The sequence below is a fragment of the Octopus sinensis genome, linkage group LG15, assembly GCF_006345805.1.
Source record: "Octopus sinensis linkage group LG15, ASM634580v1, whole genome shotgun sequence".
Classification (NCBI taxonomy): Eukaryota; Metazoa; Mollusca; class Cephalopoda; order Octopoda; family Octopodidae; genus Octopus; species Octopus sinensis.
In genome coordinates this window covers 42250958-42267304 of record NC_043011.1, presented here as the reverse complement: position 1 = coordinate 42267304, position 16347 = coordinate 42250958, and the positions used below count along the sequence as shown (strand labels likewise).

The 16347-nt window shown below is 39.7% G+C and overlaps 1 protein-coding gene across 1 annotated transcript in view; it reads right to left on the bottom strand.

Annotated features, from left to right (window-relative positions):
* The window catches only part of LOC115219735 (ATP-dependent RNA helicase DHX8), a 40459-nt gene extending 26765 nt beyond the window's left edge, over nt 1-13694 (bottom strand). The window contains exons 1-5 of the mRNA XM_029789956.2: nt 13461-13694; nt 12360-12445; nt 9741-9905; nt 8834-8943; nt 5320-5776 (exon numbers count right to left, since the gene is read on the bottom strand). Of these exons, the coding sequence (XP_029645816.2) occupies nt 5320-5776; nt 8834-8943; nt 9741-9905; nt 12360-12445; nt 13461-13554 (912 nt within the window). The 5' untranslated portion in view covers nt 13555-13694. The remainder of the gene's footprint in view (nt 1-5319; nt 5777-8833; nt 8944-9740; nt 9906-12359; nt 12446-13460) is intronic.
* Between the last annotated feature and the right edge of the window lie 2653 nt (nt 13695-16347).

The following is a 16347-nucleotide window of genomic DNA, read 5'->3' as shown; positions in this document are numbered from 1 at the left end:
TATTAGACGGGTAGACAGTGTAGCAATAGAAATATTAGATGGGTAGACAGTGTAGCAATAGAAATATTAGACAGGTAGACAGTGTAGCAACAAAATATTAGACAGGTAGACAGTGTAGCAACAGAAATATTAGACGGGTAGACAGTGTAGCAATAGAAATATAAGACAGGTAGACAAAGTAGCAATAAAAGTATGAGACAGGTGGACAGGATAGCAATAGAAATACGAGACAGGTAGACAGAGTAGCAATAAAAATATGAGACAGGTGGACAGGATAGCAAAAGAAATATTAGACAGGTAGATGGGGTAGCAATAAAAATATGAGACAGGGTAGTGACAGAGACATTGGACAGGTTAGCAAGTTAAAGGCAGTCACATGGTTCAACAGGGAAAACTGTGCTGATATAAGCATGTAAATTAATGATGAAAGATGTCAGTTGTTTGAAGAAGTGTTAAGCACACAGAATTAAAGAAAATCTATGGAAGAAGAAAACCTAGAAAGACATGGAATGAAATGGTGAAGAACGATCACAAGAAACTGAATCTTGACCAAGAACTATGACATGTGGCAACATGCAGTGCTAGAGAAGAACCACCCACTCATGCTGGCATGGCAAAACTAACATGGAAACAGGTCATGACTTTTAATATATCTTCTCTCTCCCTCAGTATGTTCCTGCTGAGTTTCAAGCTGCTGCCCCCATCAACCACTTCATTTGTCTCTCATCTGTCACACTGTCACCTTTTCATTATTTCATGTTACCTGGGCAACAAAGCATGCTACTTAATCTACCTGTTCTCCATTCCCCCATCACATCCCTTTAGCAATCAACATCTCTTCCATCACAACACCAGAGTAACGAAGGATGCTCAACAGATCTGACTATATCCAATAAACCTTACCAGTGAGCCATCACCCTCTCTCGCACACATCTTTTTTAACACCCTTATTAGCTTTATTTTTATTAATACCTATTTCTTTATTACCCACAAGGGGCCAAATATAGAGGGGACAAACAAAGACAGACATAGGTATTAAGTCGTTTTACATCGACCCCAGTGCGTAACTGGTGCTTAATTTATCGACCCTGAAAGGATGGAAGGCAAAGTCGACCTCGGCGGAATTTGAACTCACAATGTAACGGCAGACGAAATACCGCAAAGCATTTCGCCCGGCATGCTAACGCTTCTGCCAGCTCGCCGCCTTAATACCTGTCACACTAAACCATTTTCATAGCTATCCTCTGTGTTTTCACTCTCTCCCTCTCTCACACACACACCTTCCTTCCGATCTCACTATTCTCTTTCTCTCTCTTTTATTATTCTCCCCTCCCCCATTAAGCATTTCCATCATACCATTCAGGGTATTTATCTATCAAACTCCCCAACATCAACTTTCATGTAACTGCCTATCACTGTCTCTCTCTTATTACTCCCTCCTTTCACCCCTTTCTCAATCCTATCACTCTATCACCCACCTGATCATGTTTACCTTCAATGAACAGAAACAACATTGAGTAAAGAAGACTCTTTAGTTCTGCAGCAACCCCTTCAGTGCTGGTGCAATGACACAACACACCCACTTTGCAAAGTGGTTGAGAAATGAGCAGAGATGATGTAATGTTGATAGGACTGTTCTATAGCCTTGCCAAGGGCCTAACAATATCTGCAGGCCTGGTGCTACTTTAAAATGTCCCCCAATCACTTTTACTCATTTTGTACTTTGAGGTGCCAACTGAACAACTCATCGCTATTTATATCACTTCAGAGATATTACTGATTCATTCCCATTCCTCCCGCTCAATGTGAGTAGCCATGTAGCTCCTCATGCCACCAGCACAGGAGCATGAACCTGCTCCACCCCATGCCCCACTCCCACCCCTCACGTTTTGTAAACTTGCAAGCTGTATAGCAACCTTATGGTGCAAGTGGCAAGAAAAGCGCACTCGGTGCACACTGTAAGATAGTTGATATGTGGAAGGGCATCCAGCCATAGAAACCATGCCAAAAGCAGACAATGAAGCATAATGCAACCCCTGGGCCCATTGGATCCTGTCAAACTGTCCAATGCATGATGGTGATGAGGACCATGATACACTCAATAAAGTGGCTGGGGTTAGGAAGGGCATCCATTTGTAGAAAAGAAAACCAAAATCCCAAAGCAAGAGCACGATGTGGTCCCCCCACCTGTCCAACTGATGTCAGCGTAGAAAGCAGACATAAAATGATGATGGTGTGAGGTGTCAGTTCATGCTTGCTAATGTTAAACCAATGTTGTGTCAAAAAGCTGAATGATGGAAAAACAAAAACCTCTTAACCCTTTAGCATTTAAACCAACCATTCCAGGCCCAAATATTCTATTTGTTTTATGTTGATCCTAATCGGATCTGGCCTCTCACACTTACCCTACAACATTATTCTAAAAATATACATTCAAGCGTGAGTCAATGCCAGTGCTGCCTGACTAGTTCCCTGTGCCGGTGGCACGTAAAAAGCACCATCCGAACATGGTCGATGCCAGTCCCCGGTGACTGGCTCCTGTGCTAGTGGCATGTAAAAAGCACCATCTGTTTTTGGTCAATGCCAGTGCCACTTGACTGGCACCCATGTCGGTGGCACATAAAAAGCACCCATTGCACTCTCAGAGTGGTTGGTATTAGGAAGGGCATCCAGCTGCAGAAACCTTGCCAGATCAGATTGGAGCCTGGCGCTGCCTACTGGCTTGCCAGTCCCCAGTCAAACCGTCCAACCCATGCCGGCATGGAAAGCAGACATTAAACTATGATGATGATAATGATACAATTCCCATCAATGAAATCTTGAAGCTACAAGATAATTTATGATTAATTCAAAACAATGTGAATAATTAAGCAAATCATTTGATAGAGTAAATTGGTTTTGTGAAAGGGTTAAGGGATGTGCTCCAGCATGTTTGCAATAGAATGACTAAAACCAGTAAAAGAATAAAGGGACCAGGTAGAGATGTTTGTTAGGTTTTTTTTTTAATAGACAATCATTAGAGATGGAAGACAAAAGAGGCTGTGAAGTTCATGCCTTTTCCAATGATATCTAGTCAACACAGCTGCTGTGAAATAACTACAAGTGAGAATGAAAACTGCGTGTCTGCCTCACATTACAAAAATTTTAGCCCATATTTTGCAATATTATCTATTTATTTCTTTATTGCCCACAGGGGGTTAAACATACAGGGGACAAACAAGGACAGAGAAAAGGATTAAGTTGATTATATTGACCCCAGTGCACAATTGGTACTTAACTGACCCCGAAAGGATGAAAGGCAAAGTCGACCTCGGCAGAATTTGAACTCAGAATATAATAGCAGAAATACCACTGAGCATTTCACCCGGTGTGCAAATGATTCTGCCAGCTCGCCGCCTTAAATATTTTGCAATATTATATACTGGTTCAGTTAGACTCCCTTAAAGACAAGCATCCCTTGATTAAGCATTACATCAGAGCCCCCTACAGGGCTTGTAATGGTTCCAGCAGACACAGGGACAGTAGTAACATCTTCAATTGCTACACTAAACTCTTTAACAGCAAAAACATGGCATTCTTTACATTTTGGAGAGAAAAACTAATTTCAAAAGACATTTTCTGAAGCTTACATGCAATAATGACTACGAAATGAGTTCTGTTAATCACAACACACCCTTTCACAATCAAATTATCAATACTGTGTTAGTTTTTTTTATTATCGTATTCATTAGGTCATATATATCTTATATCTTTTACTTGTTTCAGTTGTTAAAATGTGGCCATGCTGGGGCACTGACTCGAAAAGCTTTCAGTCAAATGAATCAATACTAGTACTTTATTTCTTTTTTAAGCCTAGTACTTACTCTGTTGTTTGTTTTTGCTGAACTGCTAAGTTACAGGGGGCATAAACACACCAACACCGGCTGTGAAGTAGTGATGGGGGACAAACACAGACACAACAACACACACACACATATATATGTGGAGGCGCAATGGCCCAGTGGTTAGGGAAGCAGACTTGTGGTCGTAGGATTGCAGTTTCGATTCCCAAACTGGGTGTTGAGAGTGTTTATTGAGCAAAAACATCTAAAGCTCCATGAGGCTCCGACAGGGTGTGGTGGTGAACCCTGCTGTATACTTTCACTACAACTTTCTCTCTCTTTCTCCCTGTTTCTGTTGTACCTGTATTTCAAAGGGCCAGCCTGGTCACACACTGTGTCACACTGAATCTTCCTGAGAACTATGTTAAAGGTACACATGTCTGTAGAGTGCTCAGCCACTTCCACGTTAATGTCACGAGCAGGATGTTCCATTGATCAGATCAACTGCCATGATGATATATATATATATATATATATATACGCACACAATAAACTTCTTTTAATTTCTGTTTGTCAAATCCACTCAGAAGGCTTCCAGCTATAGAAAATCTGCCTCAACAGATTTTGTTTGACCCATGCAAGCATCAAACAGTGGATGTAAAAAAATGATAATGAAATATATATTCTATAGGTAGGGTAAAATCCAAGCTGTGTCCAAGCACTGTTATTTGATTCTAATATGTCAATTTATATTCCTTTGTGTAAAAAATGTAATTCTGTGATTCTATAAATATGGAAGAAATAAGTAACAGACCAGGATAAGTATTGACATCGATATAATTATGTCGAGATGCCTTGAAGATGGTAGCCAAGCATGGCCAAAGCCCAATGACTGAAACCATCATCATTTTATGTCAGCTTTCCATACTGGCAGCATGGGTTGCAGGAGTCAATGAGTCAAATGCTCATGTGACATCCCAATATCTCACTTTTGGCCATGGTTTCTATGGTGAGATGTCATTCCTAATGTCAAGCACTTTACAGATTGTACAGGGATGGGTTTTGCAAGATGCAAGATGATCCTGAAGGGTCTCACAACTGAGAGAGAGAAAGGGGAATAGTTTTAGGTTAAGATGATGAGAGAGAGTAGAGTATGAGGAGAACAATATATTGTGCCATTAGGAAGGGCATCCAGTCATAGAAACCATGCCAAATCAGACAGGAGTCTGGTGCAGCCTTCCAGCTTGCCAGCCCTGGCCAAACTGTCCAACCCATGCCAGTATGGACAATGGACACTTGAGGAGGATGAATATGATGAAGAGTGGCAATGAACAGAGTAGATGCTGTTGTGGGAGGGAAAATAGAAGGATCAGAAGAGAAAGGAATTTGTGTGAAGGGTTAATGAGAGTGGAGAGAGCGGGGACAGAGTAGTAAGGGGGGATGGGGTGGGTTGTGTTAGGGGTAACCAAATAATAAAAGTAAAAGAATAACAGATTACCTGTCCACAGCGTGGCTCCATAGGCATGTCACCGCTCCTCTCCTTCATCTGGTCTCTATCAGGTGCCATTTCTCTGCGAGTACGGTTAGGACTATGTGATTTGATTGAGTGTCTCTTGCTTCTGTCTGGTGAATATTCATAATCATTGTTGTAGCCATTCTTGGAGTCTTTTGGTGATCGACTTCGTTTCCTGCTCTTAGACTGATAGTAACCACTATCCTCTGGAGACCTGCTGCGCTGTCTATCACGGGATTTATGACCACGCCCTCGTGGAGATTTACTCCGTCGTCGGCTGTTGGGTGATCTGCTACGATGACGGCCCCTTGATCTGCTGCGATGGCGACCTTTTGGGGAGCGACTACGTCGTCGTTCTCTTGATTTGCTGCGTCGACGGTGCTTAGGGGACTTGTTGTGGTTCCTCGAGTGTTTGCGTTTGGTAGAGTCATTATCTGTTTCCCTGTAAAAATGAATGAAATTAGTTAAGTCTTTTTAGATAGCCTACTTCCAGATCCAATAGTCTCATTCTTAGGCATTTCTGGAAGTCATCATTATCATTATCATCGCTTTCCATGCTGGCATGGGTTGGACTGTTTGACTGAGGACTGGTGATCCAGAGGCTGCACCAGGCTCAATCTGATCTGGCAAAGTTTCTACAGCTTGATGCCCTTCCTAACACCAACCACTCTGAGAGTGTAATGGGTGCTTTTACGTGCCACTGGCACGAGGGCCAGTCAGGCAGTTCTGGCAATGAACACGCTCAAAAGGTGCTTTTATGTGCTACTTGCACAAGAGCCAGTCTGGTGGCACTGGCAACGACCATGCTCGAATGTTGTTTTTCACGTGCTACCAGCATGTGCCGGTAAAGCGAGGTTGGCAATATTGCACTCAAATGGTGCTTTTCATGTGTCACCGACATGGGACCTAATCCGTAGCCCTGGCAATGATCACGCTCGGATGTGCTTTTAATGTTCCACTGACATGAAATCCAATCAGTCAGTACTGTCAATGGCCACGTCAGCAATTTTGATTTTGATTTCACAAGCAAGGTTTATTGTCCAATGAATAAGGGGTATTCATAAGTGGGCTGGTTACACCCACTCGCAGAGGCCATGAGCGATGGTCTCACTTGGCTTGTCGGGTCTTCTCAAGCACAGCATATCTCCAAAGGTCCCAGGCACTAGTCATTGCCTCAGTAAGGCCCAATGTTCGAAGGTCATGCTTCACCACCTCATCCCAGGTTTTCCTGGGTCTACCTCTTCCACAGGTTCCCTCTACTGCTACGGTGCGACACTTTTTCACACAGCTGTCCTCACTCATTCACAACACATGACCATACCCGAGCAGTCATCTCTCTTGCACACCACATCTGATGCTTTTTGAATCCAGCTTTTCTCTCAAGGCACTTACACTCTGTCGAGTATGCACACTGACATCGCACATCTGGCAGAGCATACTCGCTTCATTCCTTGCAAGCTTACAGTCACGGCCCATGTTTCACTTCCATGTAGCATGGCTGCTCGCACAGATGCATCATACAGTCTACCTTTTAGTCTGAGCGAGAGGCCCTTTGTTACCAGCAGAAGTAGGAGCTCTCTGAACTTTGCCCAGGTTATTCTTATTCTAGCAGCTACACTTTCAGAGCATCCACCCCTGCTACTGAAGTAATAATTAAAAAGAAAAAACATATTATCTTCAAACATCGTGATGATCTCTCTTTCTCTCTCTATATATATATGTATTTACATATATATATATATCAATCCCATATGTTTTCGTCTATTTTCTCATAATGATGTTTTCTTGTGTTTGCAAAATCTGTTATATATTAATCCTTTCTACTATAGGCACATGGCCTGGATTTTGTGGGGAAGGGTAAGTCAATTACATTGACCGCAGTACTCAACTGGTACTTAATATATCGACCCTGAAAGGCAAAGATGACCTCAGCAGAATTTGAACTCAGAACGTAGCAGCAGATGAAATACCACTAATGATTCTGCCAGCTTGCCACCTTAAAATCTGTTATATATTAATGCCAAATCAGACTGGAACGTGGTACAGCTCTCTGATTTACCAGTTCCAGCCAAACTGTCCAACCCATGCCTGCATGGAAAGCAGACGTTAAATGATCATGATGATGATTAATAAAGGAAGTGATTTATTGTCATCATTTTACACCTGTTTTTCTCTACTGGCAAGGGTTAGATGTGTCTGTTCCATCACAGCATCTAACCCCCTTGTCACATCATCATCATCATCGTCGTCATCTCTTTGTCCCTCAGGTCTTCTACAATCTTCCCCTTTTGCTGATTGATTCCTTCTGACCATTCAACACTATATCTCCTCACCCAAACTGTCATCCTCCTCCACACACCAACACACTCTTCTCTTTTACACACTACAGCCGATTCCTCGCTCTTTCTTTCAGCTCTGTCTACTCCTCCCGAGTCTATGTTCTGGCATGACACACCCATTTTTGCACATCCTCCATCTCCAATGGCTATGCCTCACTGCCATACAATACTGCATTTCATACACACTGTTATACAATATGACCATCACTCAGAGAAAGTGAAAGGACCCTTAGTTGCCAACAGAGGTAAGAGTTGCCTAAAAGTTTTCTCCGCCACCTTTGGAACTTTATTATTTTAAACATGAGAAAAATAAAATGTGAATCCCAGATGGGACTTGAACCCGTGGCTTCCACTGTGGTCTCACACTTTCATTTCCTCTTTCTCTCTCTTATCTCTACACTTCATATCATAATTACATGCTTCATTCTGTTTAAGATGTAAACAGGAATTCACTGTTCAATCATTGCTAAATAAACAAGACATTCGATATGTTGTTTAACTCTCGGTCAGCCTTGACGTAGTACACTTATGATGAAATTCTAGTTTATGATTCCATTTTTTGTAAATGTGCTTCGGAAACATTAGGCTGTTATTTCTAGTATATCAAATGACCACGTAGAGGTTCGTTGGTTCATTTGTTTTTAGGTCCAGCAATGTATGCAAGGGAGGTAACTTTGTCGGTCCCGACTTGAAATTGGAAAAATTAATATACAGCATTTATCGATCGAGGTTGATCATACCCTCAGTCCAGGCTTAGGCAAGACTTTTTGAGAAAGACTGGCAGTTACCCAACGATGGTATGTCAAATCATTAATTTCTCATTACTATATAAACAACCATCAACATTTAGTGATTAAATAAATAAGCAAAATATTAAAAAAAAGTTTACATTATTTACATTTGACGGATATTTGTTCCCATCTTGTTTGTTGTTAACACGTTTCGGCTGATATACCCTCCAGCTTTCATCAGGTGTCTTGGGGAAATTTTGAACCCGGGTTCTCATTCGTAAGGTATTTCTCGATGTTATTATATCAGCCAAAACATTGTGTTACCAACAAACAAGATGAGGACAAATAACCGTCAAATGTAAATAATGTACATAATTCCTCATCTCTTAAATATAGAACTGTATTAAAAAAAAAGTTGATCAAACTCACTCTTTAGGTTTCATTTCTGCAGGTTTTTCAAAAAGTGCCTCTAATTCTCCCATCATTTCAGTGACGACTTTCTTATCTTGGTTCTTTTCATAGTCATCATCAAGTAGATTCTGAAAAAGAGAAAAATATTATTTAATAGAAATAAGATACTAATACAAACAGCATTGTAAACCAACAAACCATTTACCAATTTCCAATCAGCTCAATACTTTAGCACCAGAATTTTCAACTAATTAACCAAAAATAACATAATTATGCCCTGGCACATCGCCACCACTTCCCTCTTCCCGACTGGAGTAACCACAGCCCCCTTATAATTTAACCTCTCATCACCTGGCACAAAACCACCTCATTCAATGCCACTCCCTCTCTCAGTAGAGGGTTCTTTGTCTTGCAAGTTACTTGGTGACCACACTGGTGCCACAGAAAAAGTACCTAGTCCACTCTGTAAAGTGGATGGTGTTAGGGAAGGTATCCATTCCAAAACAGCCAGCAGAACTTGGTGCAGCCCTCTGGCTTGCCAGCTCCTGTCACACTTTCCAACCCAAGCCAGCATGAAAGACAGGACATCAAATGATGACAATGTGTTTAATGGTGGATTAATAGAGATTTTAGATTACCAGACAAAATACTTTGTGGTATTTAGTTATGTCTCTATATTTTGAATTGTATTCCCACAACTTTTCATTTTCAAGGGAATCAATTTAATTGACACTATCCACCCAAAATTTCGTGACCTTATGTCTGCTCTAACCCTAACTTCAATGTTACACAAGTCTAATCAAAAGCAATATGTAGATTGTTGATAGTTTTCAGTTGCTACATTTAACTTCAGATAGAATCTGCTAATTACAACACTGGACAATGACAACCACTAAAACCAATTTGAATTTTAATTTAAACCTACCCTATTACACGGGTTGTTTGGTAGAGCCAGTCCAGGGAAAAGCTTTCGCTTCAATTCTGCATCAGATGCATTTTCTGAAGGCACCGACTTAGATGAACTGGAATCAGATTTTGGTTTGGGTTTCATCTTTTGGATCAACCGCAGCAAATTGGCAATCAAGGAGTCCTGAAACAAACAAAAAATAATAACATAACAGCATGATCCAATGACTATTTCCACTGTAATGATGACTAGTATATCAAACATGCAGCCAGTCAAAACTGTTTCCCTCATGCTAGTATGGTCAATTGATGTGGCATTTCTGACTGTACCTTCCTTGTGTCATGCCACAATATGTTCGAAGATACAGACCGAAGTGATTCACACACAACAGGAGCACGCACTGCCCCACGAATAATACTTTCGGAGACTATCCTACTCGTCCACTGACTTTTGGTTGGGCTAATAACGGATCACAATGACAATTAACAGCCACATCGCAGTTGTGTCCATCTTCCTCCACCCATTCATCATTCTCAGGAACCTACTTTTAGGTCATGAGCAGTACTTCCTCTCCCTTGATTAAAACTTAAATAAAGGAGACATCCATTTTGCTCCATGTTATCAGGAGTGGAGTGATATTTGTAAATTCATACATTTCATTTGCATTGAACACAATTTCACAAACAGCAGATTTTAGAGACGGAGGCCCACCCATTATTTCTTTTAACAAGCACCCTGAGAGAAAAGTTGGACATAAGAAGCATCAGATGTGGTGTGCAAGAGAGACAACTGCGTTGGTATGGTCATGTGTTGCGTATGGATGAGGACAGCTGTGTGATAAAGTGTCACACCCTAGCAGTAGAGGGAACCTGTGGAAGAGGTAGACCCATGAAGACCTGAAATGAGGTGGTGAAGCATGAGACTTTTGGAGATATGCTGTGCTTGAGAAGACCTGGCAAGCTAAGTGAGACTCCAACTATGGCTTATGTCAGTGCAACATAACTGCATTTAAGAGTACCCTTCATTGGGCAAAAAACTGTGCTTGCAAAGACCTATTGAGACAAGTGAAGTCATTGTCGTGACCGATGCCAGTACCATCTGACTGGCACCCGTGCTGGTGGCACGTAAAGAGCACCATTCAAATATGGTCGATGCCAATGCCACCTGACTGGTCCCATGCTGGTGGCACATAAAAAGCAACATTCAAGAGTGATCGTTGCCAGTGTCGCTTGACTGGCCCTTGTACTGGTGGCATGTACAAAGCACCCACCATGCTCTCGGAGTGGTTGGCATTAGGAAGGGTATCCAGCTGTAGAAACTTTACCAGATCAGATTGGAGCCTGGTGGAGCCTTCTGGCTTGCCAGCCTTTAGTCAAACTGTCCATGATGGTATGGAAAGTGGATGATGATGCCCTTCTTACTGTAAAGAAGAAGACTGACAAATAAGAATGAAAAGTTTTCAAGCAGACTGAATCAAAAAGGGATATGGATGCATCTTCTCTACAACATACAATACAAGAGTTGTTATTAAGGTTTGAACTCACAAGCACACTGTCAGTAGTTCAACACAACCACAGGATCTCATGTAGCATAGATATTATATTTGTTATGATTTTTCCATGAAATGACTGTACTAGTTTTTATAGAGAAAGATATAAAATCAGTAGAACTGACACCAGTATCTAACTGCTACCTCTGTTACCAATCTGAGAGGATAAAAAACATGTGGCATGGCTAAAAGCCAGGTCAGTAAAAATGATTAACTTCAGATATTGTATCAAGTACTAGAGTCAAGTGGTTCTGGGTTCATTCCATTGCATGGCACAATGGGAAAATGTCTTCTACTATAGCCCTAGGCCAACCAGAGCCTTCTGGGTAGATCTGATAGAGACTGAAAGAAACACAATGTATATGTATATATGTCATCATCATTTAATGCCTGTTGTCCATGCTTGCACCAGTTGACCTTTCCAATACAATCTGACAAATCATGCTCCTGGGTCTATTTCAGGAAGGTCTCTATGGCCAGATGCTCTTCTTAATGTCAGCCACTTCACAAGGTGTGTTGGGTGCATTTTAGTGGCTCCAGTGCCAGTAAGGTCATCAAGTAAACATGCAAGACTAAGAGCTTTCTAAATATTCCCTCTCTCAGCTTGACTAGCACGTTACTTGGTATCTCCACAGGTGTTGATGCCACATAAAAAGCACCCAGTACACTCAGCGAAGTGGTTGGTGTTAGGAAGGGCATCCAGCCACAGAAATTATGCCAAAACACAAACGGAGCCTGGTGCAGCTCTCCAGCTCTGGTCAAACCGTCCAACCCAAGCCAATGTGGAAAATGAACATTAAATGATTATATATATATATGTATGTGTGTGTGTGTGTCTATATGTTTATTTACAGCTGTGTTCTACAAAACGTGTGTCCTACAAGTTGTGGTTGTGTTGTCACTCCTGTCAACAAATCAACCACTCACTTCGCACCTTTGAAGACAAGTAAAATAAGAGATCCATTACTTGAAAAAAATGTAGAGGTTAGTGACAGGAGTGGCTGTACAACAATGCCTCAATAGTATATTCATCTAACTGATGCTAGCAAGGGAAAATTGACATAAACCGAACAAATATTAACACTTACAGAAAATTCTGCACCATTTTCTTCCAAGACTTTCTTGAATTTCTCAAATGTGTCATTTTTATCAGAAAGGGATATGACAAATTCAGCTGTTAAAAAGAAAAAAAAGAAATCAGTTAAAATATTTTGACGCAAATCAAAGAACAATTAAATAATTATGTATATTTAAGAATATTTGTGTACATCAGGCATGGGTAACTCTTTCCTATCTTGCCTGCTGAGATATTGCTTATCATAAAGTGGCCCACACCACTGTAATAAAACATTTAACATATGTACCACAATACACCACACTAGATTATGGGTAAACCCTTTCGTTACCAAACCGGCCCTGGCTCTGAGTACAAATGTCTTGTTTCCATAAGTCTTGAATTAAAATCTTCCACCAAACCTTAGTCACAATCTATGTTCCTAACACTAGCTGAATGGTAACTAAGTTATTTTAGTAAATTCTTTGTAATATTTAAAGTAATTGAAAGAAACACAGAGCATCTCAAAATAAATACAGTAACGAAAGGGTTAATCCAACTAGACCTAGTTGGAAAGAAAAGGTGAGAGTGATAGGGAGGAGATTTTTCAAATTAAAGAGTCAGACATAAAGATTAAGTCGTGAAAATCTTAGTAAAAAAAAAATTACGTTTATATAATTGTATCGTTCAAACTATACCAAGGCTATACTAAGTCAGTTTCACACACAAGCTTTGTCTTGTTTCTTGAACGTTACATACCATCGTTTCACTACTCTGGGTACATATTTTTAGGTGTTTAATTTAGTTATGTCAATAATACACATGAGGAAAGACCCGAACGTCACTATCGCGGCGACTAATGTCGTCATACATAGTAGACAGCTTCGTTACAGTCACCAGGTATCTTAATCTTACCCAGCCAAACAATAACAGTAATACATACAACCTGTGTATGTTTTGAACAATCTATTGGTGTGTAGGTATACACAGATATGTTCATTTTATCGGTCAGATACAAAACAATACACACATCAATAAAATAAAATATCAAATCAATAAATTACGTTAATTAAGTAAAAGAAAAAAACACTAAAATTTATTTTTGTTTTCATTTTATTTCTAAAGAATAACTTACCGAGATCTTTGTCATTTAGTCCCAAGTGGTTATCCAATTCTGTACAAACTTTAGAGACTAAAGACAAATATTCAAGTTTCTGCAGTTCATTCATCTTAAATCAATAAAATGGTCAATATTATAAATCAGTAGTAGAAGTAATTATATAAAATTATTCAGTGGGAATAAATGAATTTATTTTAACATTTGTTTCCAAAATTCATATCAAAACAGGAAATACGTAGTTCCCAGAATGCAATAGCGGTGTAATAGGAAAAAAATCTCTGACTTAAAATATTACTGCTTTCACAAGGAATAATTCTTCCGGATATTTTTTTCACAACGGGATATGGTTTTCTCTATAGACAAATATAGAATTGGTTAATGTACAGTTTAACAGGCGGTCATCAAAACAAAAGGAAAAACCAGTCTAATTGGTGTAAAAACAAAGTGTAGAAAACGAATATGAAAGCAAAAATTTGCGCAAACGAACGGGAGTGAGGTGGGGGTGAGAAGAGAACTTTCCGAAAATTCACACGATCCGATTTTTCCCACATAACTTTCAGGAAAATGGATATATAGTAATGAAATTTTACAGAAATACCTTTCAAACGGAATAGATTACGGTTATAAAGAAATTTGTGAGGAAAATGTTTTCAGAAGGGGTGGGGAGAGGACTTTCGGAAAATTCACACGATCCGATTTTTCCCTCATAACTTTCAGGAAAATGGATATATAGTAATGAAATTTTACAGAAATACCTTTCAAACGGAATAGATTACGGTTATAAAGAAATTTGTGAGGAAAATGTTTTCAGAAGGGAGAGGACTTTCGGAAAATTCACAGGATCCGCTTTTTCCCCCTCATAACTTTCAGGATCTAGTTTAGCACTCGGTCACACACACACAAAAAAAAAATTGTATAGAAACGAATATGAAAACAAAAATTTGCGTAATTGTTTTTCACCACAGCCTTCGAAATGATGGGGAGCATCTTTTTATGAAAAAAACGGTTTGGAAAATTTATGATTTTTTTTTTACTCTCCTCCGCAATTAATGATGATACCACACGCGTATTCCATCGACAAAAAAAATGGTAATATAAATTTCAAGCGAGGACGTGTGTTTGTGTAAGAAAAACACATTTTCTAACAGAAAAGTATGCAATTAAAACTAAATATCTTCTAAATACCTATTTTTAAAAAATCACTGTGGATAAATGCCAGAAATGACCTCAAGCTCTCCAGTGTTTTAAATTATAACCAGAAACAATCAGGGGCGGGGAGTGGGGTTAAAAAAAATTAATTTTTCAAATTTTTTTAAACGCATAAATGTGTTTATGGGGAGAAAAATATTGAAGAACATCAATACATAGTACAGTGAGAACGAAACGAGGAGGGTTGCCTTGGGATGTGCTAGAAACGACAGCCAGATCTCCCTTAAATCACACTTTTTCCTCTGAAAATATATACATTTTTTTTTTTTACTGAAAAGGTGCCTGCGGAATAGATCCTTTAAGTGCAAAACACTGGCCAAAATCGGTCCGGAGGAAGGTTGGAGGGGAGTAAAACAACAATGAACTTAAGTGGTCTTCCCGATCCGAAACACTGATTTTCGAAACTCCTCTCCCCCGCCCACACTCTGGAAAAAAATTTCCCTCACAAATTTCTTTATAATCGTAATCTATGCCGTTTGGAAGATATTTCTATAAAATTTCACTAAAAGATATCCATTTTCCTGAAAGTTGTGAGGGAAAAAATCGGATCGTGTGAATTTTCCGAAACTCCTTTCCCTACCTCTCCGGAAAACATTTTCTCCACAAATTTCTTTATAATTGTAATCTATGCTATTTGAAAGGTATTTCTATAAAATTTAATTAAAAGATATCCATTTTCCTGAAAGTTGTGAGGGAAAAAATCGGATCGTGTGAATTTTCCGAAAGTCCTCTTCCCACCCCACCCCCGTTCGTTTGCGCAAATTACTGCTTTCATATTCGTTTTCTACACATTGCTTTTACACCTATTGGACTCTCTCTTTACTCTTTTACTCTTTTACTTGTTTCAGTCATTTGACTGCGCCCATGCTGGAGCACCGCCTTTAATCGAGCAACTCGACCCCGGGACTTATTCTTTTTGTAAGCCCAGTACTTATTCTATCGGTCTCTTTTGCCGAACCGCTAAGTAACGGGGACGTAAACACACCAGCATCGATTGTCAAGCAATGCTAGGGGGACAAACACAGACACACAAACACACACACGCATATATATATATATATATATATATATATATATATATATATATATATATATATATATATATATATATACGACGGGCTTCTTTCAGTTTCCGTCTACCAAATCCACTCACAAGACTTTGGTCGGCCCGAGGCTATAGTAGAAGACGACACTTGCCCAAGGTGCCACGCAGTGGGACTGAACCCGGAACCATGTGGTTGGTACACAAGCTACTTACCACACAGCCACTCCTCCGACTGTTTATTTTACTTTTTTCTTTTTCTTTTTTTTTTTTTGGTGACCAGGTTTTAAACTATTAACCGAATTTATTTTACCCTTAAACCTGAAACAAACAGGAAGTGCTATGTTAGTTATATAGCACTGAGAAAATAATTGATGTGGTTTAACTTTTTCTTTCGTTGCTACAACTTCGCATCTTTTGAACGTATTCTAAATATTCTCTTCACCCAGTGGTCCACTGAACCCTGCTGTCTCCCTTACTGTCTCAGTTTCAGAAATCTCATGCTAAATACTTTTCCCACCCATTTCTTCTAAAGTACTGTACTTCACTGAAACTTCCTCTCTGTCCATGTTTATTTCCATTAAAACAAACTTTTTGGATTTGGTTTGCAAGATTCTTTATGCGAGTTCGTGTGTTGAAGCATATTCTGTT